Genomic DNA, 27,960 nt, shown 5'->3' on the forward strand with positions numbered 1-27,960 from the left:
ACTAAAGATTTGGGCCTTTAATTCGGTTACTATAGAAATTAGAATTATGTCCGTATTTAATCAAACTAAGTAGGCCTAGGCGCAGCAAGCCGGAAACCTGGCCTGGATCAGAAGACGGTACAGAGCAGTTGTTCTGTCGTCTCCCACAAGATGGCACCGTGTTATTACTTTTTTTTGTTACTTTGTTAAGACAGACGTCCCTGTCCAGGCAAAGCTCAAATTCTGAAACTTGGCACTCACATAAGCCACCATTCATATATACAGCCTATGTAGGCCACTGGGCAAGTGGCCTATGCAATGTCTGTATGATAGGTGGGCCTTTCTTGTGTTTCATTTTCACATTATTTTTTACATATTTTGTGTGAGTACAATGTGTGGAAATCGACAAAAATACAATATTAGAGCCTAAGTATTATTATTATAGCCTATATTTTTAGAATAAAGTGGTAAGGATGAAGAGTAGACTAATTTAGGCCCACCACTGTTGTAGTAAGTCAGGGCTGTGTTCGAGTGGGCGCGTTCCTAGAGCTGCGCAGCTCCGGAGGGAGGGGCGAACATACGTCGATACTCTGTCCGAGTTTGTCAGTTTCCCAAACATAGCGGGGAAGTGTCTCCTGCCTTGGACAAGGCGTACGCGGCTTTAAATCAGCGCACTGAAAAGAGCTTTGGGTAAGTACAGCCGCGGAACTCCTGCATAGGTCTACATGGTAATAGGCTGTTTGTTTTTGCTACAGCTTTACTTGCCTGTACGGGTTATCTTGATCAAAGCCACAGCCTACAAGATCATTTCAGTTAAATAGCCTATTGGACAATGTTGTGTCCATCAGTAGACTATCTTCTGGTTTGTTGTGATAGTAGGCGTGTGGACGCTGTAGTTGTCTTAAACGATAGCTTCCTATAGACGTGAGAAATAGTGTAAAAAGAGACATGAGTTCTAATTGCGTAAACAAAGTAGACGTATAAGCTATTAGTTGCTGATTGTAGTGAAAATAAACAGTTGAGGTGGGCCTAGACATTGTTCTATTGCACAACATTGTGTTCTTCAAATACAACACAGGGGGCCTTCACCTTACATTTAATGTCATCAGGTTTTCACAGTTATTATTTTTTCTTTAGACAGGACATAACCTTTGAGGACCTGCTTAGACAAGTGGATTTCTTGAAGTTCTTCCTTGTCCAAAACTTAGATTTCTTGGCTCTAGTCTATCAAATAGGATAATAGCTATATATCCCAATTCATACTATGATCGGTTTCACTAGCCACTACGACAGACAAAGTTTTAATCCATTTAGAGTATACAGGAGGGTGCAAGAAGGCTGGTCTGTATATCTTATATGTTTTCATATTCCATTAGCAGCTCTTGTGATGTAGCTTCACATTGAACTATCGTCTGTCCGTGGAGCAGCAGTGCAGGCTGTCTTCTGGCTTTTGTGATTACAGGCTTGAGGGTACAGGTAATCAGGTCATGGTCATCACGTCACCCTGTCATACTGTGATGACCACAGGGAGCATATGGGAGCCTCTGCCCAGCACACACAAGACCACTGCTGTATAGACCACTGTTATACATGTAGAGGTACTCTGGTTTACCATGTAAATATACTACATTTTAATACAAAGATACATACTCATTATAGGTTTTTATACAACCAAGATCATTTTAAAACCGTTAACAAATGTTATTTTCAGTGCAAAAATTGTGTATTCGCATCCTACCCTCTAGGTTGGGAATTTCTAATCTTGTAATTCGAAGACATTCTGAAAAATGTTCAACTTTGTCCTATATTTTTTCAGTATTTTCAGTATACCTGCTCAAATGAGTTTTAGTATTGATTTGTATCATTGTTTAGATTTTTTGACAATCCTAATGTTCACATAAATTCAGACATTGGTTCAGTTTTGATGATGCTTATAATGTAGCATCATTGTTTCATATCACAGAATATTTAATGTATTTTGCTAAAAATACATTAAATGTTCCTCTTGCTTGCAGTTTCAGTAGAATGTCACTGTATATATATGACTGTATTTTTCTTACTTTACTTTACTTTACATGGTTAACAGCATTTAACCTCCACCTCTCCTCTGTGTCCATCCGTTTCCCCAGTGCTATTTCCTTCCCCTGCAAGTTTCCCTAATGGCTGAATATTTGGGGCCTTGTGGTCAGCAGAAATAGCAGCACTTGTGAAGCACAGACTTCTCTTTTTGCACCAAAGCGCCTGCTGTGTGTGTGTTTTATTTTAAAGTTAATTTGGAGTGGGTTTTTTTGTTTTGTTTTTTTTGTTTTTTTTTGGACAGTTGCTGAACTTATGTCAGCAGACAATGCTAATGTATGAGCTATAAATATGATGTATGTATGATTTCAGTATAGTAAATATTTCAAAATATTTAAGTTCAAGTAGTAGTAGTAGTAGTAGTAGTAGTAAAGGGCTTGTTTTTTTTTTGTTTTGTTTTGTTTTGACTTAGACCAGTTCTTGTAGATCTGTCACAGTAATGACTTTATGGATTTATTCTAACAATCACAAACAATTTAGAATAAATTTTGTAGTTTAAATCTGCTCTTAGGGTATTGTGTCAATGGTATAAATTTGTTTCACTGTTATTGTTTATCATCTATATTTATTTCAGAAATATAACAGATTTCACGCCTTATTGTTCAATCATGGTATAAAATTATTAATTTCAAAACCATGATATTTCTTCTCATAGTAATCATCAAATGTTATATAATGCAATTTGTATTTAATGGATCCCCCTTTCCCCAAGAATTTTCAGTTGTCTTGACTTGTCATGGAAAATTCTTGCAACTCTCTTTAAATTGCTTTATATCAAAATGGCAACAGGGATATAGAATTGCTACTTTGTCACATATTTGCCCTTGTTCCTTACGTAATACTGACAAACTTTATCGGTAGCCTTTGTCAAACTCTAGTAGCCGATAGCCATAAGCCTTCAGTGTAACTTTTTCTCTCACTTTCAGATTATTGACTGATAACATCTCCAGCATTCCTACAGTTATCGACACTTGTAGGTAAGCATGGAAGCAAATTCAATTCTGGAAGTGTTTTGGATTATACTAATAATGAATTGGTTCAAGGTGCTCTACGTTACTTCACAATTTCACGGTTTATTTATTCACTTCTCACGTACTCAACGGTGAACTTAAGTAGCCACAGCTGCCCAGGGCTGGACAGACACAACAATGTTGACTATCTACCTTGAAAATATATATTACAAAATATACACTGAAAACACCTCTAGTCGTGTTCGCATCAGATACAAAATATTTCATTTATTCTGGCATATTTAAAGACGCTGTACCTGATTTTTATTGCTTTAAAAATTTGATGAACATATCTAGTTCATTTTAAATGGTTTGCAGTGCTCTAGATTTAAACCACACTTACCTTCAGTTCAGAGTCCAGTGAAGTTTTGCCATCACAGTAAAACGAACAACAGCTAACTTGCTAACTGTGAACTTTCTGATTATCGGACAATGGAATACTTTAGAATTAAATGCAATCTATCTGTACTATCAAAAGATAAATTTTGAGAACAGACACTTTAAAGCAAAACTCTAAAACTAATGTTATAAATTGTTGTCTTTGTGCTGACTAATCAAGTGAATGGGAGTTGAAAAGTTTAAGTGTAATTTTACCCACACTTTTTCCGCCCAGCTGTAGAACTCAGCTCCTATGGCACTGTCCTGGTCTGCCCAATAATCCATTTCTTCATATCAGCCAAACCTCTGGCTGCCTGCCGTCTCACCACCAGGCCACACACCCCATGTTTGATGCTAAAATTGCCAAAAAGAGAGTACGGATATTACCCTAGGTAAATACAGAAATCAAATAAAACAATTTCCAAATATTAGTCTTGCAATCGACTTTCCTGTACTTGCATAAAACTCCCTTTGTTGGTGAGATTAAATTGGTTTCCTCGGCTGTGCCAACTCAAACACTTTGAGAGCCAATGGCGGCGTGGGGTGACTTAATTAAACTCACTGTTGATTTGCTGAGACGAGGTCCAGACCTGAAAGTGGTTTAGGTCTCTGCTGCTTGATGGCCTCTTAATGCTAGTAACATTTTTTTATGGTACTTATAGCATATTCACACCTAGGTTGAATTTGTGTAGTGTGTTGCTTTTTTTTGTACAATATGGTTTCAAAATTTATATAAGAATATCTAATAGTATAATTGTATTAGCCAATAGTTAGAAATAATAAAAGTAGTAAGTAAAACTTAAGTTCCAACTGTGAATACTACCCGAGTAGCTTTTTGACAAAAGCTATGTACTACAGCATTATAAATGCTTAAAATAACTTAAAATAGACATGTGATTCAAAATAATAGCCATTGTTACATTAAGTACATTACTGTACTTTTTGAAATATTTTCTATCAGACTCATAATTGAACTCCTGCTTATGTTGTGAACATATCTTTCAAATAGTTACAAGGTACTTTCAAACTGACAGTCCATGCATTTATAAATTTGGATGTGCTACTGTTAATAAATACTACTTATGTTCCTGCTTGAATTAGTCACCCTCTTTGCTGTGTACATGCTATACCACACATACAGTCTGTTTATTGAGTGGTGGAAAGGCTTGCATTTCACAGTGTGGCCATGTGACCATGTGTGAGTCAATGTGAAATGGGTTGTGAGATTGCCTGCAGGACCCTCGGTGCAGGGCCTCAGATCTACTTTCCACAACATAAAAAGGAAGATACAACTTTGCTGAAAGAACAGAATTTTGATGAGAGCAGGAGCAAACTCAACTGTTAAAGGACTCATTAGAATATCATTTAGGAGATCAAAAGATTGGCCCGGATACAGATGTGTGCTTAGACACAGTATATCATTGTTTACACAAGGGAGCCTGCATGAGTTTGGATGGTGTCAACTAGTTGGCCAACTTTTTATTAGCAAAACACAAATTAACCATAAATGTTTTTTGATCATTTTGTTTCCTCTTCTCCACTAGGGAAACCTTATTCAGTGTTGGGTTTGAATTATATTGACATTGATTTTAGATTGTATTTCCCACGCAATAGAATGCTACAACAACTGTTCCATATTGTCATACTGCTAAGACAGCAGCAGATCGCATGGTTAGCATCCCTAAAAAAAGTTGACCTGGGTCAAAGTTTTGGGGTGACACTTGCTCAAGGATAGAATTTATGATTAGAGACCCATACTAGGTTTTAGCAATGAGTATTTATATCAGATTAGCCATAAGATTAGTTTTGGTTTATTGATGGCTTGATTGCCATTACTATACTAGCCTATACATTTTTTGTGTATATTACCACTCTTGTCATTTTTTTGGTCATTTCATTATTATTATTGTTATATTTTTAGTAATACCATACATTAGAAGAGAGGAGTGTAGCCAGGGATCACTCATGCAGTCTTCCAAGTAGTGTCCTTATAAGTAATTGAATTCAGGGGGTCCTTGGAATGAGCTATGCATGGAGCAGCTGCAGATTTATAAATATCATATTAATTTAGTGTCCCGTGCAAATCTGCGCTCTGTCGTGGCTGTTAGGATGATAAACCAACACATGCTCGCCGATTACACTTTGGAAATGCATCATTTCACTGTACCACCATACACGGCAGCTTCAACTCTAACTGACAACTGTGACATAAAGCTGTAGAGGGATGTCAGACCAACTTTCTTTATAAAGAGCATGGGGAGTGTATGGACAAGAGCAGTTTACTAGAAGTGAACCTGCAGCTTGTGTTTCAATCTTGTAGCCAGCATGACATCACTGTCTCTGAGTTGAGACAGGAAAATCTTATCCGCTCTCTGCCACTGTTGTAAAAGCAACACAATAATGAAATGACATCACAGCGGGACGATAATTAAATGAGCAGACGGCTATCCTACTGATTTTACTAGCACAGTAGTGAGTAACAAGGCAGATTTTCCTCATGAGTGTAAAGGCTACTAGACCATTGTTTATCAAACTATGGTACATGGACTGCCTCTGGTCACCCTCTGGAGTTTGAGTATTTGTTGAATTTAAAGATAAATCTATGTATGTTTTGGTCTCCGTTGGGTTGATCATTATTTAGAACTACCTTATCCTTGCCAGACCAGCCAGTCCCTTCTACTGTTCTAATCCAGAAGGTCCAGAACGGGCCTAAAGGGTGTCAAATCACTGTCCAAACCACAGCCACTAATTACTACCACATCTCTCTCAAATTCTGAACATTTCTTCAAAAATTCTCACATTCAGAATATATAGAAATATATACAAATGTAGAACTTATTTTACCTGAGATAAATAAGAGTTTAGTGCTTTGCTTGTTGATTGTGCAGAAATCTGTGCTATGTCTCACTATTTTTTTCACTGTTTCTCACTACTTGTTTTACCTGTAAGCCACCATGTTTTTTTGACACAAACTGAACATGTGTCTCTCTGATTGGTTAATTCACCTGTCAGTCATACCTGTCTGAAATTGAGCAGACAAGGTATGGCTCCAGACCCACACATCTTTGTAAAGTATAGTAAAAATGTGTGGTTTTGGCTACAGGGCCACGCAATCCTTATCCATAGTTTAGTCCATTTTAGACCTGGTTTAGCCCTGATTTAAGACTGATTTTCCAGGTTTACTTCTATTGAGACTTAGAGACAGATATTAGGTGGTCCTTGGTGTGAAAAGCTTGAGACCCACTGCACTATAAGACCAGCAGTAGCAATTTGAATCCACATATCTGTCCTCTTTTGGGCTAGTTCTTGTTTAGAACTAGTGTAATGAATGCTATTTTAGAACTGGTTTAGATCTAATTTAGACCTAAAATAGAATAATTTTAGATCTGATTTAGATCTGGTGGTGCTTGGAAGGCCAAATATTTTCATAGGTGGGACTTGGTGTGAACGGTTCGAGAACTGCACTAGACCACAGAGTTGTAATCCTTCATTACAGATTCCTCAGGTCCTTATAGCTCAGCAGATCTTGGCTCATTTGATTGGGGTCTCATGTTGTGGCCACTGACAGTTTGAGCCATCTAATCTTTAGCCTTCAGCGTGGCATTAAACGTCAGTGCTGCTAGCGGGGAAGATGAGTTTAATTATGGCGTATGTGGCTAAAAGTCATTAGCTTGGTGACCTGAAAAGCACAGAGGCCAGTGTCAATACTGAGCAGCATGAATCCTGAGGCTACAGCTTGCCTGTCTGACTGTGTGAGGAATGAGCCCAGCGCGAGTCCCTGCTGGGCTGCCAGCTCACACCAGCCACACACTAGTTTCCTTGGTTTTTCTATGAAACCAATGTTCCTGTTGTAAAAGCACTCCAAACGTGGAACACTTGGTGGTTCAGTCCTCTGTCATTTGCAGGCAGACTGCAGCTGTTGTGGCTTGTGGCACATGAAGTAACTCTGGGCTCAGTTTTCAAGATGTTTGGGGCATTGTTCAATTTGCTAAAATATGCTAATTTCATCTGAGTGCCTTTTAACTTTCTTCAACTCTTTATGTTTTTCCATACATTGTCACAGGCTTCCCTCACTTTAAAGATTCTGGTGGAGGGTTTGTACTCAGTAAACAGGGAGGTGTAAAAGACTAGAGCCAGTCAAGAGGGCTGATCTCACCCCCCTCAGGGAGCATCTACTGCCAAGTCTGTCTGTTTACCACATGCACACACACACACACACACACACACACACACACGCATGCACCCCCACCCCCCAAAAAAAAAAAATTTAAAAAAAAAATTATTAAACATTTTACATTGGCCTGTAAAGACACACCCTGGATCAGAGAGTGTGAAACAGAGGTCATACTGGGGTCAACACAATTAAAAGATAAAACCATTGTCATTAATGAGACAGACTGATGAAAAGATTCCTAGTTATGTTAGTACTAATCCTAACCTGTACTGTCTAGGCCCCGCATCATTTACCCTTAGCATCTTTAATATGTATTTCCCTCTCAGGAACAGAAGACTATGGTAGATACTGGAAATCAGATACTAATCAATACTAATATCAAAATTAGTTACTAATTTGAGTAGGTATCTACACTAAAAAAGTCGCATTCACAGGACAGAAATTAACCTTTACTGAATAGCTTTAGAATTATCTTAAAATGAGGGATTAAACAGATATAAGGCCACATGGTAATTTCTAAAGAAAGAATGTTTGTAATTATCATTGTGATATCAGAATTGGTAAAGAGGATTGAGTCTTTTCCTTAGTATTAAAATCATTTAAGATGTTTTTGCCCTTGTATTTTCCATCAGAATCAGATTGAAATGGTCAGCTCACTCTATGTTTGGTTAGCATTATTAGGAGAGAAAAAAGCATTTGTCTGTCTGTAAACTGGGTTACACAAATAATGAGTTTATAATGATGTGGTGATATACTATATGTGTGGTTTGTGGGAGAAAACTAGTGGCACAGGTCATAAAACAGGAAGTAGTGTGCAGAACACAACAGGAAGTACAGACTGTGTGAAGGAGGTGGCCTGTCCTTAATGAAAATGATAAAAGAAAATAGCTCAGGTTGGAAGCTCAGACAACTGGTATTTGACAATCCAACAGAAATGGACTAAAACATGCCTTTAAATGTATTAGTTGAGTGAGGCTATACATCTGATATTATACATCTTTAAAACACCATTCACAACATTGTGTACTAACCTACTGTATTTATAAAAATATGTTTCACACTAGAACAAAGCATGGTCCTGCATGTACAATAAGGGGAATTAGATTTCATGAGTGAGATAGAGAGGTCCTGTGGTTTGCGCCTCGGATAAGGCTTCATGTAAAGGAGACATGCAGCCGAGTGAGGAAGAGAAGCAGAGTGAGAATGTATTTGTTTTTCTTTAACTCCTGAATACATATTATGATTAAACTATGATTATCCACCTTTATACAGAGGTGTTGTTGTTTTGAGCTTTTCACCAAAGCAGGAGTCTTGACATGTCGGGATCACACACAGTAGGTCTTTGTGCCGTAAGTGTTGGCTGCTGTGAGCGTGTCCAGTGACTTTCATTGATTTTCACGTTGCCAGATCGGGTTTCTGCCATAGGGGCATATTACATCTGCATTGATCCGCTCAACTGAGGAAGTGTAGCAGTGATGAGAAGCCAATGTCACTGCAACATTCTGTACTTTATTTAACACAGCAAACTCACTTAACTGTTGAATAGCAAAGTAAAGGTTTTAAAATTGTATTACTTTTTCAGCCTTGTAAAAGTAACCTTTAAAGTTGTGTTTATTTTATATTTTACCTTCAATTTAGATAGCTATTTATTGGACAATATATGTATGCATTGTCTGTGTGTTCATGGAACCTAAAATCCAATAATAATTGTTTTTATTTAATTAAATAGCCTATGCATAGCCTAGACAGAATTTATACTGTGCCAATGCTAGGAAAATAAGGAACAACCCACAGATAATAACACAGAAAAACAATTTCCTTAGTTCCCCTATTATTCTTAGTGTTATAGACTTATTTTGAATTCTAAACTAGAGAGATTCAGAGATTAAGCTTTCAAACTGGTAACTACACTCTTCCCCTAGAGAATAAACAAGATCTCCTATTGTCAGTGACCATTGTACAAGTCTATCTGATCTCATGTTCATCACAGAATGCAAGTTTTCCTCAATGACTGTGTCTCGTTCTCATTGTTGGCCTGCACAGGTTACATACTGTAATCCAGGGAGGGTTAGGATAAAGCCTAGCCTCTCCTCCTCCTCACTCTGCCTCCTCCCAGATCAGATGAGATTAGGAGAGCGTTAAGGAGCTTGGGGTGAAGAGAAGAGAGCGAAGAGACACAGGAGAGGCAGGTGGCCAATTCTGCAGCGCTACACAGTGGGAAAACCCAGGGTTCAACACTGGTACTGGGAGATACTGATGTGGTAGCTTGGTAATCAAACAGTAGGTGGATTGCTTTCTCTGTTGTTGCTGTATAGGGCTTGTTTTGGATTCTTTAAGATGTTGTTTAAAATGAACAAACTGGATTGCTATTTACTTTTAATATAATTTCTTTCTGGGATTGCATAATTGTTAATGAAATTGTTATTGGCTTTTTATATTATTGTTCTAATTAGTTACAGAAATGAAATGGATTGGGCATTTGTGTATTACTTGTCTAATCTGTAATGAGTGTTAGTATTGTTAACGTTTGATGGTACATACTTTTGTTTTGTTTTTTCAAATAATCATGATGTCAGTTCTTGCAGTTCAATTCCTTCAATTCTTTGTTTCGTGCATTTTTTATTTCAGCCAATAGAATGGACTGAAGAGATCATGATTTCATATTTGCTGGATTCTTGTATGTTACCATTGAGAAAAGGCGCTGTGAATATTGCTATGTAAAAGTAGGATACTGTTTCAAAATTTGAATCTAATTTGCTATTATCTGTTTTACAGCTATCACAGTGTCCCATCCAAAAGCATTGTTATTCTATGAGACATTCACCAACGCCTATAGGGAGGAAGCGTCAATAACCTCTTCTTTAACGGTAAAATTGAGTCAGAATACAGTAAGATCATGTTGACCTTGTAGATTGTGTGAGATAAGTTCAAAGTGGTTTGCGTACATACACTCTTTTTCCTGTTGGGGAAGTTGGTAAGAGGCAGCTGATGATGTGTGCTTTAGTCAACGAGGCAGTGTCACAGAGCTGTCATTATCAAACAATGGAATGAAATATGCCTGTGTCTAATGCTAGCATCTTCTGCTCAAATTAATGTGCATGCAATTGTGTCTTCTCTCTTTGTTTTTCAGGGAGCCATGTAGAGCTGGACTGACAATGCTCACAGCAAGACAATGCTTTTGGGATTTCTAGTGATCTGAAACTTCCTGGGTGGCAGATATTTATATAAAATTTTCAGATTGTGCATAAGTTGTCATCACAATGGGAAGAAAAAAGATCCAAATAACCCGGATACTCGATGAAAGAAATCGTCAGGTAAGCACATTTTTATGGAAATGTTGCTGTTTTCTTCTTATCCAGAATACATACTTACTCCAATAGTTGTAGATGTGAGTTTGATCACCTGTTGTATTACCTTGAGTTCAAATGGACATGACTGACAATCAGGGACATGCATGGTCCATTAGTTTCAAAACAAATATGGCTGCTTACCAGAGGCGAGATGAGACATGAGATTTGGTCCACGAGAATGAGACGAGATGAGATTTTGATACTATTTTTAATAAAGAAATTGGGCAATTCAGTTCACATTTTTTCACATTTTTCAGTACACCATTTCGTCAAATCCAAGTTGAAACAAATAAAAAAAAAAAATCTCTCAAGACAAGTTTTCTCATGTGCACAGTTTTGTGGCAATTTTTTCTCGCAAGATTTTGAGGAAAAAAGAAAGAAAGAAATAGCATTAGGGACTGAAAAACAGTCAATATTTCTGCAGAATCAATGAGTGAAGCGCTAAATTCTCTACATTTGACTTGAGATATGTTTGATTTTGCTTTGATTTTGGTCAAAATAATAAGTGACCAACGAGCTTCTTCATTTCACATGTGTCACTGAAATAAACAGATCTGATTGCACGGTTCTATCGGAATCTGACTCAAGGCGCCACAGAGGGAGTGGGGACCAGACTGATATCCCTCTGTATAAACCAAAGAGAGAGATATCATTCTGGACTTGCCAGGCAAGTTTTCTTCCGATTTCAGGAGTTGTTGTGATTGCCATGTTGGATTCCTTTGGGTTGTGAGCGGTCATAGCTGGTGGCAAGGGCAGTAATTTGGGGTTAGCTCGGGCCGGACAGCACCCTATGATTAGCTGGGTGGGTCAGGGTGAGGGACACAGAGCACCCTCTCTGCTTGGCGTCTCGTAGCGCCACCACTATGCCGGCCACTGGAATCTCTCCCTGTCTGCCTCCTCTATATATATCAGCCCCACAGCACAACAAATACCAGTCTGTCTGGAAGGAAGGGCTGGAAATAGGGATGTGGCTGGAAAATAAATATGCATTGGTTATGTTTGTATTTGATGTTTGGTTGCCTCAGACATTTTTAGATAGACAGTAGTTTGCTGTTGGCCTATCAAATGTGCCAGTTTTAAATTTAGATATGTGTAAACTATATTGGGATGTACTACTACTTTATCTGCAGAGTGTCAAGTGTTGAGTCTGGCATTGCATAGTGCAACTATACATACCATTACTGCAGCAGATGTACTTTACTATTGAGATACAAGTTTTCACGTCCATTTTAGGACCAGTGATAGTATGCACATGATTGTCGATGATGCTACTAAACTTAACATTTTCAAATTTTCAAATTTAATATAAGTGATTTACAAATATGAACAATTTTGTTCAGAGAATTGCAACTGATTTTGTGTAATCCTGAATATTTTCCATTTAGTTCTATGAAAGTTGAACATCGAGTGTTCCAAAAGGCTTTAACCCCATTGATTTCACTAAAATAACTGTAACATAATTGATACATCCCTTGATTCTAGGGTCAGGATATATAGTTATAGTTATATTGTGATTTCCCCGAGATTTGATTACTTTTTTATTTTCATCATGATTCATGAGCATGAAGTAGATTTACACTGTCTAAGAAGAAACTACGTCCGCTTCTTCTGACAGTTCACACAGCATTGCATTTGGTTAAATCAACTTGTCACTCAGCGCCGGATGTAGCTCAGTAATGGCGTTGCATTAAACAGAGCACCCAAGTGACAATCTAACAAAAATAGCATAATGTCATAGAGATCATATCACAGTTTTATTGCCATATTGCCTATAGCCTTGTTATATAAGGTGTTCATTTACTGGTCGGGAAAGTAAAAAGTGATGATTGTTGTTGTTGTAAGTATGTATTTACCACCAGCCTGACATCCACATGATATTTTCACCACTTCTAAAGGCAGCCTGTGTGGACGTGCTAATATGAGTCAGGATCCCAGAAGATGAGAGCACATGAATCACTTAAAGGGTGTAAACTGCTCAGTGAAGAGGGCAAACACATGACCGGACTGTGATCTGTCCTCTCAGCTCCTCTTTATGTGTGCTGCAGGGTCTCTGTGGTAAAAACATGCACATGGACATTCTCCACTGCCTTGTTCACACCACAGCAGTGGCTATTAAAAGAGGCCCACATAGAGTTAAACTTTGACAAACTTTATTGATCCAAAAGGGAAATCACAAGGGACACAGCAACTTAGAAATACAACATAAAACCCAATATGTGGTAGTAAAGAGCTAATTGTATAATAATGAAAGTTATCAGTGGTAGTTGCACTGAAGTAATAGTGCAGTTACATGGCTGCATAGTACATGTGCTGCTGCCAAAATTGGTACTTAAGTTACTGTTTAACATATTTTTAGAGGCATTTTAGACCGTGCTTCTATACAAAAGTCGATCAATAAAATATCGTCATTTATTTATGTGAATGTTGCATGTATGAATAATTACTTTAATCTGCAACTGTTTCTAGCCAATCAGAGCAGGCTACACAGTGCTTTAATGTGTATTTGTTGGTGTAGAAAGAAAAGACAGCAGTGCATTGGGACCATAGACTCTATAAAGAAGTGGACTAAGGGAATGTGACGTCACCCATAGCATTCGGCTCCAGTCAAATGAAGTTACAGGGGCGACTTTGGAGCCGAGTTCCTTATTAGGAATAGGAATTTGTTTACAGACAAAATAGGATCATGTAGAGCTGGTTAATACGAACATTTTAAGATCAAAATGATGAGGCTCACAGCAGCAGTTACAGAAAGAGGGGCAACAATTTTTCAAGTATAAAGTCAGTTGGATACAGTTGATGGCGTTGGAAGCGCTCTTATGTTCACTTCTTATTTGGAACGCAGTGGCTAGTGGGTTAGTTATATCCATTTATATATACAGTCTATGACTGGGACAATTGGAACTCAGTAACTTCTATGGTAGCTAGAAATATATACTAAGAACAACTGCAAGTTAACCTTAAATATTTTCTAATATGTATAGTATTTTCCACCCATGAGTATAATACTAATATAAATCTGAAAAGTAATACTAAAAAAAGTTTGTAGCCGGGTGGGAACTATACAAGTAGTTTATAGACTGTGGGTTAGAGGAGGAGATTCTGTGAGATCCACATTCATTGTAAAAGCTTGTGAGGTTTTACTGCTGCCATTTTGACATAGACGAGCCTTCTTTTTTTCTTGCTGCTTTATTGCAAATACTATTTTGTCATATAAGGGATAGCCGTGGCTAAGCTCCCTTGACTTTCATCCTCCTCCACAAATATCCATTTAGCTTTATGTCTTCAGCCCTGACATTTGATTCTACAAGCAAATAAACTGTTAAACAGCGTTGACTTTCTGGACTTTTTATGATGAGGTTCAGATTATGCGCACTCAAATTCCAAATTAGATGTGGCATATGCTAGGCATGTTGTGAGATATAGGTCAAAATATGTTATGTCATTTACTCATCCCACTGCATGCTGGCCATAGTTGGAAGAAGTTTCTGCCTAGAGAGAATATATATATATATATTTATCTGTTTAGTATGTATAAGCAAAAATATGTTATTTCAATTTAATATTCCCATAATCCACATTTAAAGTGAAGTGTTTTTTGTTGTTGTTTTTTTAAATGCAGAAGTTGTTTGATTTTAATTGAATGACTGTAAAATTATTATGTTTCTTCTCACAATACTCATAACACACAGTTTGGTTTCCATATGTTTCCATTTACACAGTATTTTCCATCCATGAGTATAATACTAATCTAAATCTGAAAACTAATACTAAAAACAGTTTGTAGCTGGGTGGGAACAGTCTCCAACAATTGTACTTTTTGGAAACTGGCAGGTTTAATTTATGTCTCTCTTTTTTAAATTTTAATCTTCATGATTATTTATGTTTTGATTTGTTTTTATTATGATTTTAATGTATTTCTTATTCTGTGAAGCACTTTGAATTACTTTGTGTACGAATTGTGCTATACAAATAAACTTGCCTTGCCTTGCCTTTAAGTTTACTCTGTTGTTTCTGTAAGGAAATTTGTATTGCATTACTTTAACCTTAAGCCTAACTGTAACCTATTTTAAACCTGAACTTTAAATCATATTAATTACTTAATCTAATAACAAAGGACCTGATTTTTCCTAGGTCCTCATGATTTGAGTATGTATATTAGTAAGGTGATAAATACATGCACAAATGCAATACAATACACAAATGACAACTCTAGAATGCAATGTGTAAATAGATGTAACTGTATATATCTTGTCTTTATTTGTTTTTAATTTCCATGTATATTTCAGGTGACATTTATGAAAAGAAAGTTCGGTCTGATGAAGAAAGCCTACGAGCTGAGCGTTCTCTGTGACTGTGAGATTGCCCTGATCATCTTCAACAGCTCCAACAAGCTCTTCCAGTACGCCAGCACAGACATGGACAAAGTTCTGCTCAAATACACTGAGTACAATGAGCCACACGAAAGCAGGACCAACTCAGACATTGTGGAGGTAAGCCACCAAAGCCTGTGTCAATGTTTACTATGAGCTAACTCCAATAGGATCATACCGAGATTAGCCAGTGGTAGCAGCTTGAAGTCTTTCTGTGAGATGGTTGGATTGCTATATCATCTTCAGAGCTGGAGTGAAAATACATGCTGCTACTTTGAACAAAAAACAACACCCTTTTGTTTCTCAAACCTCACCCTCCATTTTGAACCTCCGACCTTTCTGCAGTGTAATCAGTGCTGTTGCATCATGGTCCCTTAGCAGCACGCTCCTGTCTCGCACAGCACATACTCATCCCCTCTGCTGCTGCCATTAAATTGAATGGTCATCGTGACTCACTTTGTGCCTGTTTATGTAAGCCTCTAATGTGTGTGTTCTACACATTGCTGAAAAGACTGGCCCTCCGTCACCGCATGTACAGTGCATACAGTCTGAAGTAGTGCCAAGTGCAAAAAAAGAAATGCTCCCTTTCATGAAATGGAGAGCAAATTTTGTTCACAGAAACTTTGCTGGATTTTGCCATGACATACATTAACTGTCACATACAAGCCAAGGTATAAATCTTCTATATTCTATAAACACACCAAACAGTGGCAAGTATTAGGAATCTAAACAGACTGGAACTTGAAGATCTGTGGTTCAAAGAAAATATGACTTTTTCCTCGACCTACCCTTTGTAGCCAGAGGTAGTATTTTTTGGCAGTTGGACCCTTACTAACTGGTGTGATAAGCTCCAGCCTTCCCCTCCACCACATAAGCATTAATGACTGAAAAACAAACACACACACATGGGAAGAGCTCCTCGTGGTTGTTTTAGTTGTTTTCTTAGTTGAATGGCCTGATTTGATTCTCCCTCTTTCCCACAGAGACAGTCCATATTACGGCAAACAGCAGACTCGAGCTCCCCCTGCTAACCACAGGCAGACACCTGTGTCATCTCAGCACAACAAATGTCATTTGCCTAAGATCTTTGTTTGCTTGTTCTCACAATTATCACGCAGTCTGACAAGCAGCTTAAAACAAAGCCTGCATTGGCAGAGGGCTTTTTACATGTTGGTCAGTTTATTTGCAACATTAGTGCTGCACATTTGCCTATTTGTAAAGCAACACCTTGTTGATATTCACAGAGTTTGCAAGCCAAAGATGTCAGACAGAAAGTTTCTACACATTCTTTGTGGTTGCATGAAATGAATATGTTGTGATCTCCTGATGCTACGATAGACCACACAATAAGTCTCTGTCTTATTTTCAGTTTAAACCTCCAAGTGTGTAGCTCCTTTTAGTTCAATGATCTGCAACAAGCGTACTGCCATATTTAATCCTTATTTAGACAGATAAGATCATCACTCAGAGATGTACACTGACAAACATCACTGGGCGTGTGGGGTATGCCTGTACAGTTCATGGCAGTTCACACTTGTAAAGTATGCTTCTTCAGTCCTTGGGAGCATCTGGACACCTTGTTTGTTTTATTTACCATACGTACACATAGAAAGGCCTCCTGGGGAAACAGCCTGACTGTACTGGTCAGTCCTGCTCTGTTCTCCTGACAGATTGCTTTTGTCATAATAATGAGACGGCTTTGTGTGCAGCAGAGTTGAGTTTCAGTAACAACAGAGCAGCAGTCCAAGATATGCAGCGTTCCTCATTTGCCTGCCGAGCACAAAGATGAATTACATTGTAACTAAAAGTGAAAACTTCACTTCAGACACAAAGCATCATTTGAATCTTTGGTTTAGTCTAGTTTAATCCCACACTTTAAAAAGTTGAACAGATTTCATCTAAACCTGTCCACTGGTCTACAATTGCTGTCTGGATAAAACACTGCGAGGTGAAAATTGTTTGGGTGGTTTTCAGGTTCTAGAATGTGAAATGTCTGTTGTTTACATTGTACTTGGCCTTGAAATATCCAAAAGGTAAATTCACAAACGGTGAATCTGATCATTTGTTTTAAACTCACTCTATTACAAGAAAAATTTCAAATCCAGCCATTCTTTGAAATCTTCCAGTTCTAACAGTAACATACTTCATAGCCATGTGTTGCCACAGTTATTGTAGCAGTGGTGGCACACATCCAGATGCCCTGGCAGATCCAGTTAAGCCCACTTTGACATTTGAGCTGATAAGGAGACCCTCACTCTCTCAGCCCCTCACAGCCACTTAAAGATAGCTGTGCATGGCCAGACATGATGTAGTGGTTAGAAACAGCATGTGTTGGGCCACAAATAGCCTGTGGAACTTGCATCAAATCCCTCTAGGCTGCATGTCCTCTATTGAACCCTGATAAGGAAAAAAACATAAATAAATACTCTCCAAAGACAATGCACTCTTATTTGATCTAGTCTATGTTACATACAAATATAGAAGTCATTACAAGTGATTAGCAAAGGCTGTCCTCCCTGTTGATGATGGGTCAGGCAGAGTTTACATGTCAATAGGAGACTGTGTACACTCACAATCTCCCAATGCTGAGCTACACAAGTGCGTAGTCCTCTCCCCCGCGTGGCCCTCTCCGCCCATTTCCCCTGACAGCATTAAGAACCATGGCTGAGTCATTAAACTGCTCAGTGATGCTATTTGCTTTGAAGTTTGTCTAGATTGAATATTTATGATGTGTTTTCCGAGCATAAATTGTCTACCCACCTCTCCTTTGTTGCAACACATTCCAGTTAGGATCATCTGGATTATTCTACTGTCTAAAACATTGATATAGAAGGTCTGTTTGAAATAGACTCTACATCAAGTGAAGACACCAAATGATGTTCTTTCATAGGGTTAGCAACTGTTTCAAGAACAAGCTAAACAAATGTGGCTGATGTATGAGAATTTGTCAGTGTCTAAATCTGTATCTATCTACATAACGCTATTTCTGATCTATGTTTCTCAAATAGAAAACACACTTCCAACTTGTGATGTCATGTAATAAAACAGGAATTGCTCCACTGTGTTTTTAGATTTCATACATCTTCACTAGAGTCATTTGGATAATTTAGAGATGTAGACAGACTAATAAAGGATAACGCAAACATGTATGAATGAAATAAAACACAACTACGGGTGTGTTTTTGAGGACGTAACAATGTTCTAACATGGCTTAAAGCTCACAAGAGTCAAGTTTGTGTAATGTAGGACCTTTAATCTAATGCTAATATTCAAGACATTATATATACCTTTTCCATAGGGATGAGTGGCATGTCAGTTCAGTATTGGTGATATCAAAGGGCTTTCCAAAGATTTTGAGTGCGTCTGAAGAAAATTTGGCATTGGTATTTTTTCCAGTGCATCAGATTTGACCCGCCCTAATTTTATGCATATTATTATTAAGGCTTTGGTCATCAACAAAACATTACAATAGGCGAATGAGTAGTTTGGTAGTTTGTCGGTCTAAGTGACACTGTTGGGAGGACCATAGAGATAAGCATAAGTATGTTCAAACTGTAGTAGGCTGTGTGCTAGGGCTGCAAGATTAATCAAATCAGTCAATCAGAATCAAGTTGAATTTGCAATTTGAATGGACACAGTTAGCAAAGGCTGCAGTTTTCCTCCATAAATATCTGTTGCAATAAGTACTACATCGACTTATTGTTCAATATATGAAAGCTGGAACAATATATTTAGGAGCTTAATAATTTATTGTGTGTACATTTCAAAAGTTTGCATTACTAACTTCTATTTCTATTGCTAATTATTGACCTATAATAAAGTTACTAGAATTATTTGAATATTTAAACATTTATAGAAGCACAATACTTTCAAAATGTTCAAAAAGGAGTAGGATGTGTTGTGGAAAAGATTTCTCTTGATGATAAATAATTAATCCATTTGCGAAGTCTGATGAGTTTTTGGAATACAGTCAAAGGTTTGTTCTTGTTACACCAGATATGGACAGGGCCTAGGCCTGCCCTGGCCAGAGACCAACAGCCTCTCCTCACCAGCAGTATGTCCCTACCACATTTGCCCAAATCTCTCTCCCCTAGTCTCTGCCCCAGAGCATTTGAGCTCTGAGTATTATACAGAAATTCAAGTTACATACATATCAGCACAGAGTGACACTTGTCTCACAGGCTGATGCTAATCAACTTAACATACATTTGGGGACAACACACAGTTTCCTGTAAGTTGGGGACAGTTTATGTTTGCTGAGCCTTTACACGTCAATGACTGGTCTGGTCTCAGGTAGAAATCACATTCATTTACACAAAGACAGAATGAGAGAAATCTTTCCACACTATAAATTTCCATCATAGGAAGGAACAAAGCTTATTTTAATTTTAATTTAATTTCTACAATTTACAATATTTCATCAACATAATATTCAGTAAACAGTTAAGTACATTATAGTGTCTCTTTGTGTGTGTGTGTGTGCGTGCGCGTGTATGTGTGTATATATATATATATATATACACATACACACATATATATATATATATATATGTGTGTGTGTGTATGTGTATGTGTATATATATATGTATATGTATATATATATATATATATGTGTGTGTGTGTGTGTGTGTGTGTGTATATATATATATATATATATATATATATATATATATATATATATATATATATATATATATATATTAGGGGTGTCAAAATTATCGCGTTAATTGCGATTAATTAATTACAGTCATATTTAGCGTGTTATGTTTTTTAATCGCGTTAATCTCATTTTTAATCTCTAACTTTAGTGTTTCTGTATGCGAGTTGCTTTATTATAAAACCTGTTTTTATGTGTTGTTGCACACAAAAACACATTTATACATTTTTTTATTTCGGTAATTCCACTCATTGCCGGAAACCCACACAAAACGCGCGCAGTAAGAGCGATGTAAACGTCATGTTCACGTTTGTGGCGTCAGTCACACAATTGACGAGGTCGAAAAGCCAGTAGAACAGGTGCACAGGTAAAAACACATTCGTGTCTTGGAAATTATTCTCCCGACGTGAAATATAAAAGAAAATAACATATAAAATCGCCTACAACTTAAATGTCACTGGTGAAAACAACCTGCATAGGCTCATGATGTCTGCACTACTGTCCTATAGTGACCTGCCACATGAGGGGACACGCACACAAACACACACAAACACAAACACAAACACACACCTTCATCATCGTCATTAACCTGAGAACGCGCGGACCACGTTTCCTTCCGTAGTTACTGCGCGGACACCGACGTGCTGCCGTGAGGATCGTGTTTTCTCGCTACGCTGCGTAAACCGCGCTTCCTCCTGTGAGCCTCTAAACCAGAACTAACACCAAGACTAAAACCAGGACTAATCCAGTCCAGAACTAAACCAGGACAAAACCAGAACTAAAACCAGAACTAAAACCAGACTAAAACCAGGTCTAAACCAGGTCTAAACCAGGACTAAAACAAGGACTAAAACCAGTGATCTCATATATAAAGCATTTCTCTATCAATAATATTTTTAGTATGGTTAAGGAAAGACTGGACTTTTTATTGTCTTTAAGTAGACAAAAGTTATTATGTTCAGATTTCCTCGTCTTTGCTTCTTTACAGCAAACAGTTTCTTATTCATGGAGACTTGGGCTCAACAACCAATTTGGAGAGATTTGTTAAACAATAAATTACTTTATAAAGTCACTTTTTAAAATCTAGATCAGTCTTTTGATCTGCCACAATAATGTAAAAATGAATTTAAATGAAAATACCTCAAATTGAAGGCTTTTCTCAGCAATTTTTAGGTGAGATTAAAATGAGATTAATTAGATTAATTAATTACAGATCATAATTAATTAATCTCTCAATTTTTTTAATCGCATGACAGCACTAATATATATATATATATATAGATATATATATATATAGAGTCTTTAATGATACCATCTATTCAAAAATGATTTACTGGGATTATCTTTCAATTTCGCAGAATATCTCTGTACCAACATATCGTGCTTCAAAATTTGTTATCATGACAAGCCTAGTTCAGAAATGTGATTCTTGTATTAGTCATTTCATATTTCAGTCTTTTTGTCAGTTCTCTTGGACGCGTTTAAAATGTGACCTTTGACCAGAATCCTATTATTAAAACATAAAACGCAAATCTTATCACAGTGCTTGTCAGAAAAATTGCAACTTGATATTATTTCCCAAATCCTTCAGCCCTGCTTGTGCACTGGCCTGACTGTCCATCTGGCTATGTGACTCTATGACGTGTAATGTAATGAGAAAAAGAGATGACATGATGGATACCAGAGGAGTGTTGTCAGAGGCCAGGCTCACATGACGTTAGCATGATTTGATTTGTACAGCAACGGCCCCACCAATCTTCAGGTGCCTTAAATCAACATTCATCCATCCAGCCTCTAGTATATTTTATAAACAATGTAATACTCAGTGTGACATTGCCAAATCCCTTTCTTGGCTCAAATCAAGTGAACATTTGAGAAACATTATAGAAGCTTTCAGTGCATATTTCATCTTTTGAGATTCCTGGTTAAAGATGTAATATGATGCATTGTTAGAAGTTAATACAGTTGTGAACTGTATATATATCTACCTCTATTTTATTGTTTTGATTTCTACATTTTAGTCTGCCCATGCATTAAATTTCAGCATACTAGACTCTGACAAAACAGTAGCCTCCTTTTATTTTTAAGTGGAATTTAAAGTTACACAAAATTGATTCTTGTGAGTGTTAAGTCATGTTATATTGTTGCTAACTCCTCAAAAACATACCCAAAGTTGTGTTATTCCCACCTGTTTGAGTAATCCTTTATTATTAGTTTGCCTACATCTCCAAAGCCAAAACGCTCTGTTCCACTGTTGCGATGTCATAATGGTAGTTTCAAGTTAACAGCTTTTTACCTTTAGTTCAGTACACATTGGCAATTCCACAAGTGAAATCATCCAAATGATTCTAGTGAAGGTGTTTGGAGATTTAAAACACAGTTCACAAGGTGGAACAGAGCGTTTTCATTTGAGAGAAGAAGCTAGTCTAAATATGCAGGGTTTGTGTGTTAAATGAATGAAACAAAACACAACTCCAGGTATGTTTTTGGTAAGGGAACAACATTATAGCAAAGATCATAAAATGGGCCCTTTAAGCCATTGTTATTGTTTTTTCCTGCCTGCTAAATGATGAGAAAATGTCACTTATTGTGTGATCTTGTTTTACTTGTGCATTTGAAAAATATACAGATTTCATGGGTAAAATATCAATTCCAGTATATCCCTGTGTAATTTGTAGGCCCTGAACAAGAAGGAGCACCGCGGTTGTGACAGTCCGGATGCAGACTCCTCCTACGTACTCACTCCAAGCACAGAGGAAAAGTACAAGAAGATAAATGAGGAGTTTGACCACATGATGAGGACACACAAAATTGTAAGTTGCTTGATTGCTTGCGGTTTTGCAGAATGTATTTTAAAGAAGATATATTGTGTTTTTTTCTAGTACTCAGTCATAACTCTAACACATGTAGATCGTTATTTTACATTTAGTTCATTGTAAACCACAATATTGATTTAAAACAGCATGATTCATAGTGGCATTTCAATGAAGCAAGCAGTGGATTTGCGTGTGTGTTTTATGGCAGCACATCATACACAACCCGGTATTAAAATTTTCTGAACAAATGCAAGATATTCTGGGCAAGTGGGAGGAGATAGGGGGTAGATGAAAACAGAAATTTTCTCATCACTCAAGCCTTGAAATGCAGGACAATGCAGGATTACTCAAACATACATGAATCAATTGAAATGCAACTTTGAGTAAGCTAATGATGAGGGAACACTGTTAAAACATAATTCAAATGTCTTAAAAAGTTGACTTAGCATAACATGACTGTAGTTCAGTTGGTAGAGTTGGTTGTCCTCTGATCCAAAGGTTAGCGGTTCGAGTCACACGTTCAACATAAACATCATTAGTTGAGTGGTAAGATCCACTGAGACACATGTTGTGATTCCAGCCCCCACAGTTCAATACTGTCATTGTGTCCTTGGGCAAGACACTTAACCCCCACTGGTGTGTGAATGTGTATGTGAATGGGTGAGTGGTTCCTTGATGTAAATTGCTTTGAGTGCCTTGAAGGTGAAAAAGCACTATATACACGTATATATATATATATACCCACTTACCATTTAACATGTCGCCTTTATTGAGTCTATTATCTGTAGTCCGCAGGTCACGCTCCCCCAGTCTTCATGCACGGTGTACCCTACAGCAGCAGTGTGGGGGCAGCCTCAGCTCTGTCGGACAGCGGCCTCCTCACAGCCGCTCACAGCCAGCTCCAGAGGAACAGCTCGCCCCAGAGACCTCCCAGCACTGGACCCACAGGTGGGCCTTAGCATTTCACTGGTAACTCTGCAAACCACTCAAACCACTGCTTTGAACTGACTGACTGCTCTCTACTGAATTTTAGGTGGTCACCAGGGAAGCTCAGACCTTACCTTGCATAATGGATCCGGTAATATTGGTGTGTATTTAAGAGAGTAGTGTGTACTATCTTGTTTTTGATGAGGAAACAACATTATAACTGTAATATGGGCCTTTAAGGTGAAGTTTTGCTTAATGGACCCATAAGTACATTTGACTCATCCTTCAACACCACAGCACCAGCCTGTCAGGAAACGGCATCCACAATTTATTGCACAGGGACCATTGTCTTGATCTTTAGTGAGTTTAAACTAAACTAGCATACCCTGAAGTAGCCCACTCAGGCACACAGCGAGTATGTGTCTCAGATATGAACACTGCAGTTATGTAATGTCAAACGCAAGAGCATCAAATCAATTATTCATTCTCTTTTATTATATATAACCACTTTTTCCTTCTCTCAAACACTGCCAAAAGGTTCACTGCTATTTTTATTGTGCAGTTTCCTGTTAGGTCAAAATAAAACAGAAGTAAAACGTGAAATTTTTGGCTGAACTCTGGCATAGCCCTATATTTTTTCATACAGATATTACAGTAAAAACATATCCAGTCTAATCTTGTATTTCTTGATTTTTTTTTTCCTGTTAGTGAATGGTTTTTTAAGTCCATCCAGTGGCAGCAGCATGGGGAAGATCATGGCACCCAAATCTCCCCCAACATCTTCATCCAAAAGCAAGACAGATCTGAGAGTTGTCATCCCCCAGTCCAAAAACATGACACAGGTAGAAAAACACACACGCACGCACGCACACACACACACACACACACACACACACACACACACACACACACACACACACACACACACACACACACACACACACACACACACACATACACACACACACACACACACACACACACACACACACACACACACACACTTAACTTATTTTCTCTTTCCTTTTATTCTTATTGCAAAGACAAACCATTTTAGGGGAAAAAAATTATACTGATTAGATCAGCAATTTATGTGTAAAAGGTAGGATTCCGTTCATAGTGCAAACAAACAAATGCAAGAGCATTGAAGGAGACTGAAATATGAACTTCGAAATTACATGCATTTCACAGCATATCAGATTGTAGAGGTCTGAAACATGATAGTCAGGCCCAGTAAACACAAACATAAATTGTGGCTAACAGAAAACTAACAGTTTATGCACATTAAATCAGCATCAGTTGTTCAGACAGCTAGCATAACATCAGTGAGGAAAATCATAGTCGTTGAGCGCAGCATTGTATTATCCAGAACTATTTGAAAACATGTTCTTGAACAGCACATAATGAACAGTCTGTGATGGAAAACGCATAATTAGTTTGTTTGGCAACTTTTTTATAATTAGTGTACGGCCATCTGCATCAGACTCTTGGTGGGTTTGCCAGTGTGATTAGAGTTGTTAAAAGGCGTTCAGTTTTCAATTTGACTTGATAAATTTCACAAATCTACTAGCGAACAATTATTAGAATTATAATATTTTGCACATTTGGGTTCATACTAGCAAGGGTCAATGTGTAAAACCATTGCGATGATGGGTTTGTGGGTTGTCTGTGGTCAGAGTGTAGTTGTTGTGTTCATTCTGAAACTGCACTTCCTCTTTTGTGCATATGTGTGCATGTGTGTGTGTTTGTAGACAAGGGAGTACAATGGGGTGGGTCCTTTACAAAAACATACAAGACCCTTTCTTCTAAGAAGGTTTACAAGAATCGTACAGGATGAAGGGGGTAGTGCTGTTGATTTTGAGAAGAAAATAGAGGAGAAACATGACAGCGTTAGCTTAGTGATAGCTTAAAGGACATGTTTTGGCACACAAGCACGAGTTATTCCACAGAGTCTAGTGCTAATGATCTCATTCAGGGTGATGTCATTTCTGACTTGTCACACTAAAACACCAACTGCTAAAGAGGAACAAGACACTTGAAGCAGCTAACAATCTGTCTTTAACAAACACTGAACTGCAAGGCGTTTAAAAACAGTACATGTCCTATGCGAGGTATTCATTAATTACACATTAATCAAACACTGGTTTTGATCCAAAGTGGGAAAATTCTCACTTCCTGACTGTTTTGGCACATTTCCCTTAAATGTGTCAGAACTTTTGCACAATTTGCTAAACTATTCAGTCAAGTCACCAAACACTTGGAATGAAAAATCACACTTTGTCTGCAAAACTTGAAACCATTTTGTAAAAATGATATTTTGGTCTAAATATAAAACACAATCACCAGACATGTATTCTAAAACCTACATCTAGCATCCACAGGACACAGGAAACATGCATTGAAACGTGTAGGCTACATCACTTTATTGAACAATAAGGCTGGTATCAAGCTGTTTGCCTGAGAGCATGGTTCATGAGACAAATTATTAAGTTGTATGTAATGCCATATACACTGTGATAAATATATCTCCTCTAAAGTAAAGCTTTCCTTCAGAACAATTCCTGAATTCAAAACAACTACGACATAGCTGACACCATGTGGCTGAAATGTGCATTGCATTTATCACCCACAATAAACCAACTCCTGCTAACTTTCTTTCTTTTTCAACACATATGTTTTAGAGTTTTCTAATATACTTTCGGTTGTTTTTATTTTGAAAACTCTGTATAGTATTCACTTTATTACAGAACAAGGTTGGCTATCTCCTTCTAATAAATAATTAAAATTAAATGAGATCTTTCCCTGATGTGACAGAATAATCATAGACAGTCCAGTCAGCCACTGTCCACCCCTGTGGTCTCCATGACAACTCCCAGCCTGCACCAGAGCCTGGTCTACTCAGGGAGCAGCTCCGCCTATAACAATGGTAAATAGACGTAGGGCTGCTGTTGTTTTTATCAACCTATGTGTTTCCAAATACAAATGAGCTGTGCACATGAATACCCTTAATGTTGTTTGTTTGTGTTGCTGTGACAGATTATCCTCAGTTGTCAGGCTTCTCCTCCCCTTCAGGCCCTTCTCTGGGCTCCATGGCAACATGGCAGCAACACCAGCTAAACTCTCTGAGGTAAATGCGGCAGAATCAGAGGTTTGGGCTAAGGATAGTAAAGACACAAACACCCACTACAGTGAAGGTGTGGCACAAAGTTAAGACATTGTGCTCTTATTCATTCAGCCACTTTTACATGTTTTACATTAGTATAAAATCACTTCATTTACTAGTTGCACTGTGAATACAGCTAATAGAAGTTCATCCTGTGCATTTGTCTGTCCCTAGTTCAGCAGGTTCCAGTTTGACCATCAATTCAAACCACAACATCAACATAAAAGCTGAGCCGCTGTCCCCACCTCGCGACCACCTAAACCAGTCCAGATACATGGGTGTGTCTCACAGAGTGGCCCCTCCCCCTCACTCCACTAACTCCTCCTCTGTTCAGGCAGAGGTGGGCAGGTCACCCACAGACAGCATTGGCTCCTCCTGCAGCTCCCAAGAGGGTGGTACCAGTGACCGTGATGAGCACCCACACAGAGCAGACTTCCACTCACTTCCTGTTGGACACATGAGCCGTGCAGAGGGCAGGGAGAGCCCCACTTTCAAACGCATGCGGTTGGACAGTTGGGTGACCTAAGGGCCTGATCCAAATCAAAGACATTTGCTGTTAAATTAAACCTGTTTTCAGATGTTGGACAATGACCAAGGCCAAGGTTAAACAACTTGAACATACCAAAATAATCATATATTAAACCTTTGAGGAAACTGGCACCAAGTGAAGCTACAATCCAAGAATTAATAATCAAAACAAGGAAATGTTACAATGTACTTTTAGATTTCCCTAATAGATGGCGCCAAGTGCTCAATTTGTTGCATATCTCAGGGCTTGGAACTTGGAATAAAAGCAATATTTCTTTAATTTTCTTACTCATCACAAGGTTATTTAATATCATGTCATCTGTGCTTTTTCTTTCTTTTTTTGTTTTTTTGTATTTTGTATGAACATAGAAAATAATTTATAACTAATAGTATACAATAGAACTATGTTGTTGTTGGTTTTAAACATAAGGCCATGCACTCTTTCTCTGTATTTGTATTTCAAATGTCCTTATTGGTTTGTATAAAGTATCCTTAATATATATCACTTTTGATTTAACTGGTTTGATGTTCT

At 37.8% G+C, this 27,960-nt stretch overlaps 1 protein-coding gene across 5 annotated transcripts; it reads left to right on the forward strand.

The window, feature by feature from the left end:
* Positions 1–555: 555 nt before the first annotated feature.
* On the forward strand, positions 556–27,945 carry LOC110175251 (myocyte-specific enhancer factor 2A-like). 5 transcript variants are annotated; one of them, XM_055154504.1, is made up of 12 exons: positions 650–669; positions 2,982–3,032; positions 10,393–10,484; positions 10,748–10,931; positions 15,254–15,457; positions 22,673–22,807; positions 23,599–23,758; positions 23,844–23,897; positions 24,446–24,579; positions 26,552–26,663; positions 26,774–26,864; positions 27,075–27,945. In XM_055154504.1, exons 4-12 carry the CDS (start codon positions 10,878–10,880, stop codon positions 27,424–27,426), a joined length of 1,296 nt encoding a protein of 431 aa, XP_055010479.1. In that variant the 5' UTR covers positions 650–669; positions 2,982–3,032; positions 10,393–10,484; positions 10,748–10,877; the 3' UTR covers positions 27,427–27,945. The 5 variants fall into 5 exon arrangements, with proteins under 5 accessions (XP_020797044.2, XP_055010481.1, XP_055010477.1 ...); XM_055154506.1 differs by lacking the exon at positions 10,393–10,484 and having other exon boundaries at positions 573–669; positions 27,080–27,280; XM_055154502.1 differs by lacking the exon at positions 10,393–10,484 and having other exon boundaries at positions 574–669.
* The last annotated feature ends 15 nt before the right edge of the window (positions 27,946–27,960 follow it).

This window comes from Boleophthalmus pectinirostris, unplaced genomic scaffold (assembly GCF_026225935.1).
Source record: "Boleophthalmus pectinirostris isolate CB_2022bp ecotype Guang Dong unplaced genomic scaffold, ASM2622593v1 HiC_scaffold_19, whole genome shotgun sequence".
In the NCBI taxonomy this organism is placed as follows: domain Eukaryota; kingdom Metazoa; phylum Chordata; class Actinopteri; order Gobiiformes; family Gobiidae; genus Boleophthalmus; species Boleophthalmus pectinirostris.

Excerpts from the sequence above, each read along its gene's own strand:
- LOC110175251 (XM_020941385.2), top strand. The coding sequence starts at position 10,878 with ATGGGAAGAAAAAAGATCCAAATAACCCGGATACTCGATGAAAGAAAT. Across the intron at positions 10,932-15,253 it reads TCGATGAAAGAAATCGTCAG|GTGACATTTATGAAAAGAAA; the intron begins GTAAGCACATTT and ends TGTATATTTCAG. Across the intron at positions 15,458-22,672 it reads CCAACTCAGACATTGTGGAG|GCCCTGAACAAGAAGGAGCA; the intron begins GTAAGCCACCAA and ends TGTAATTTGTAG.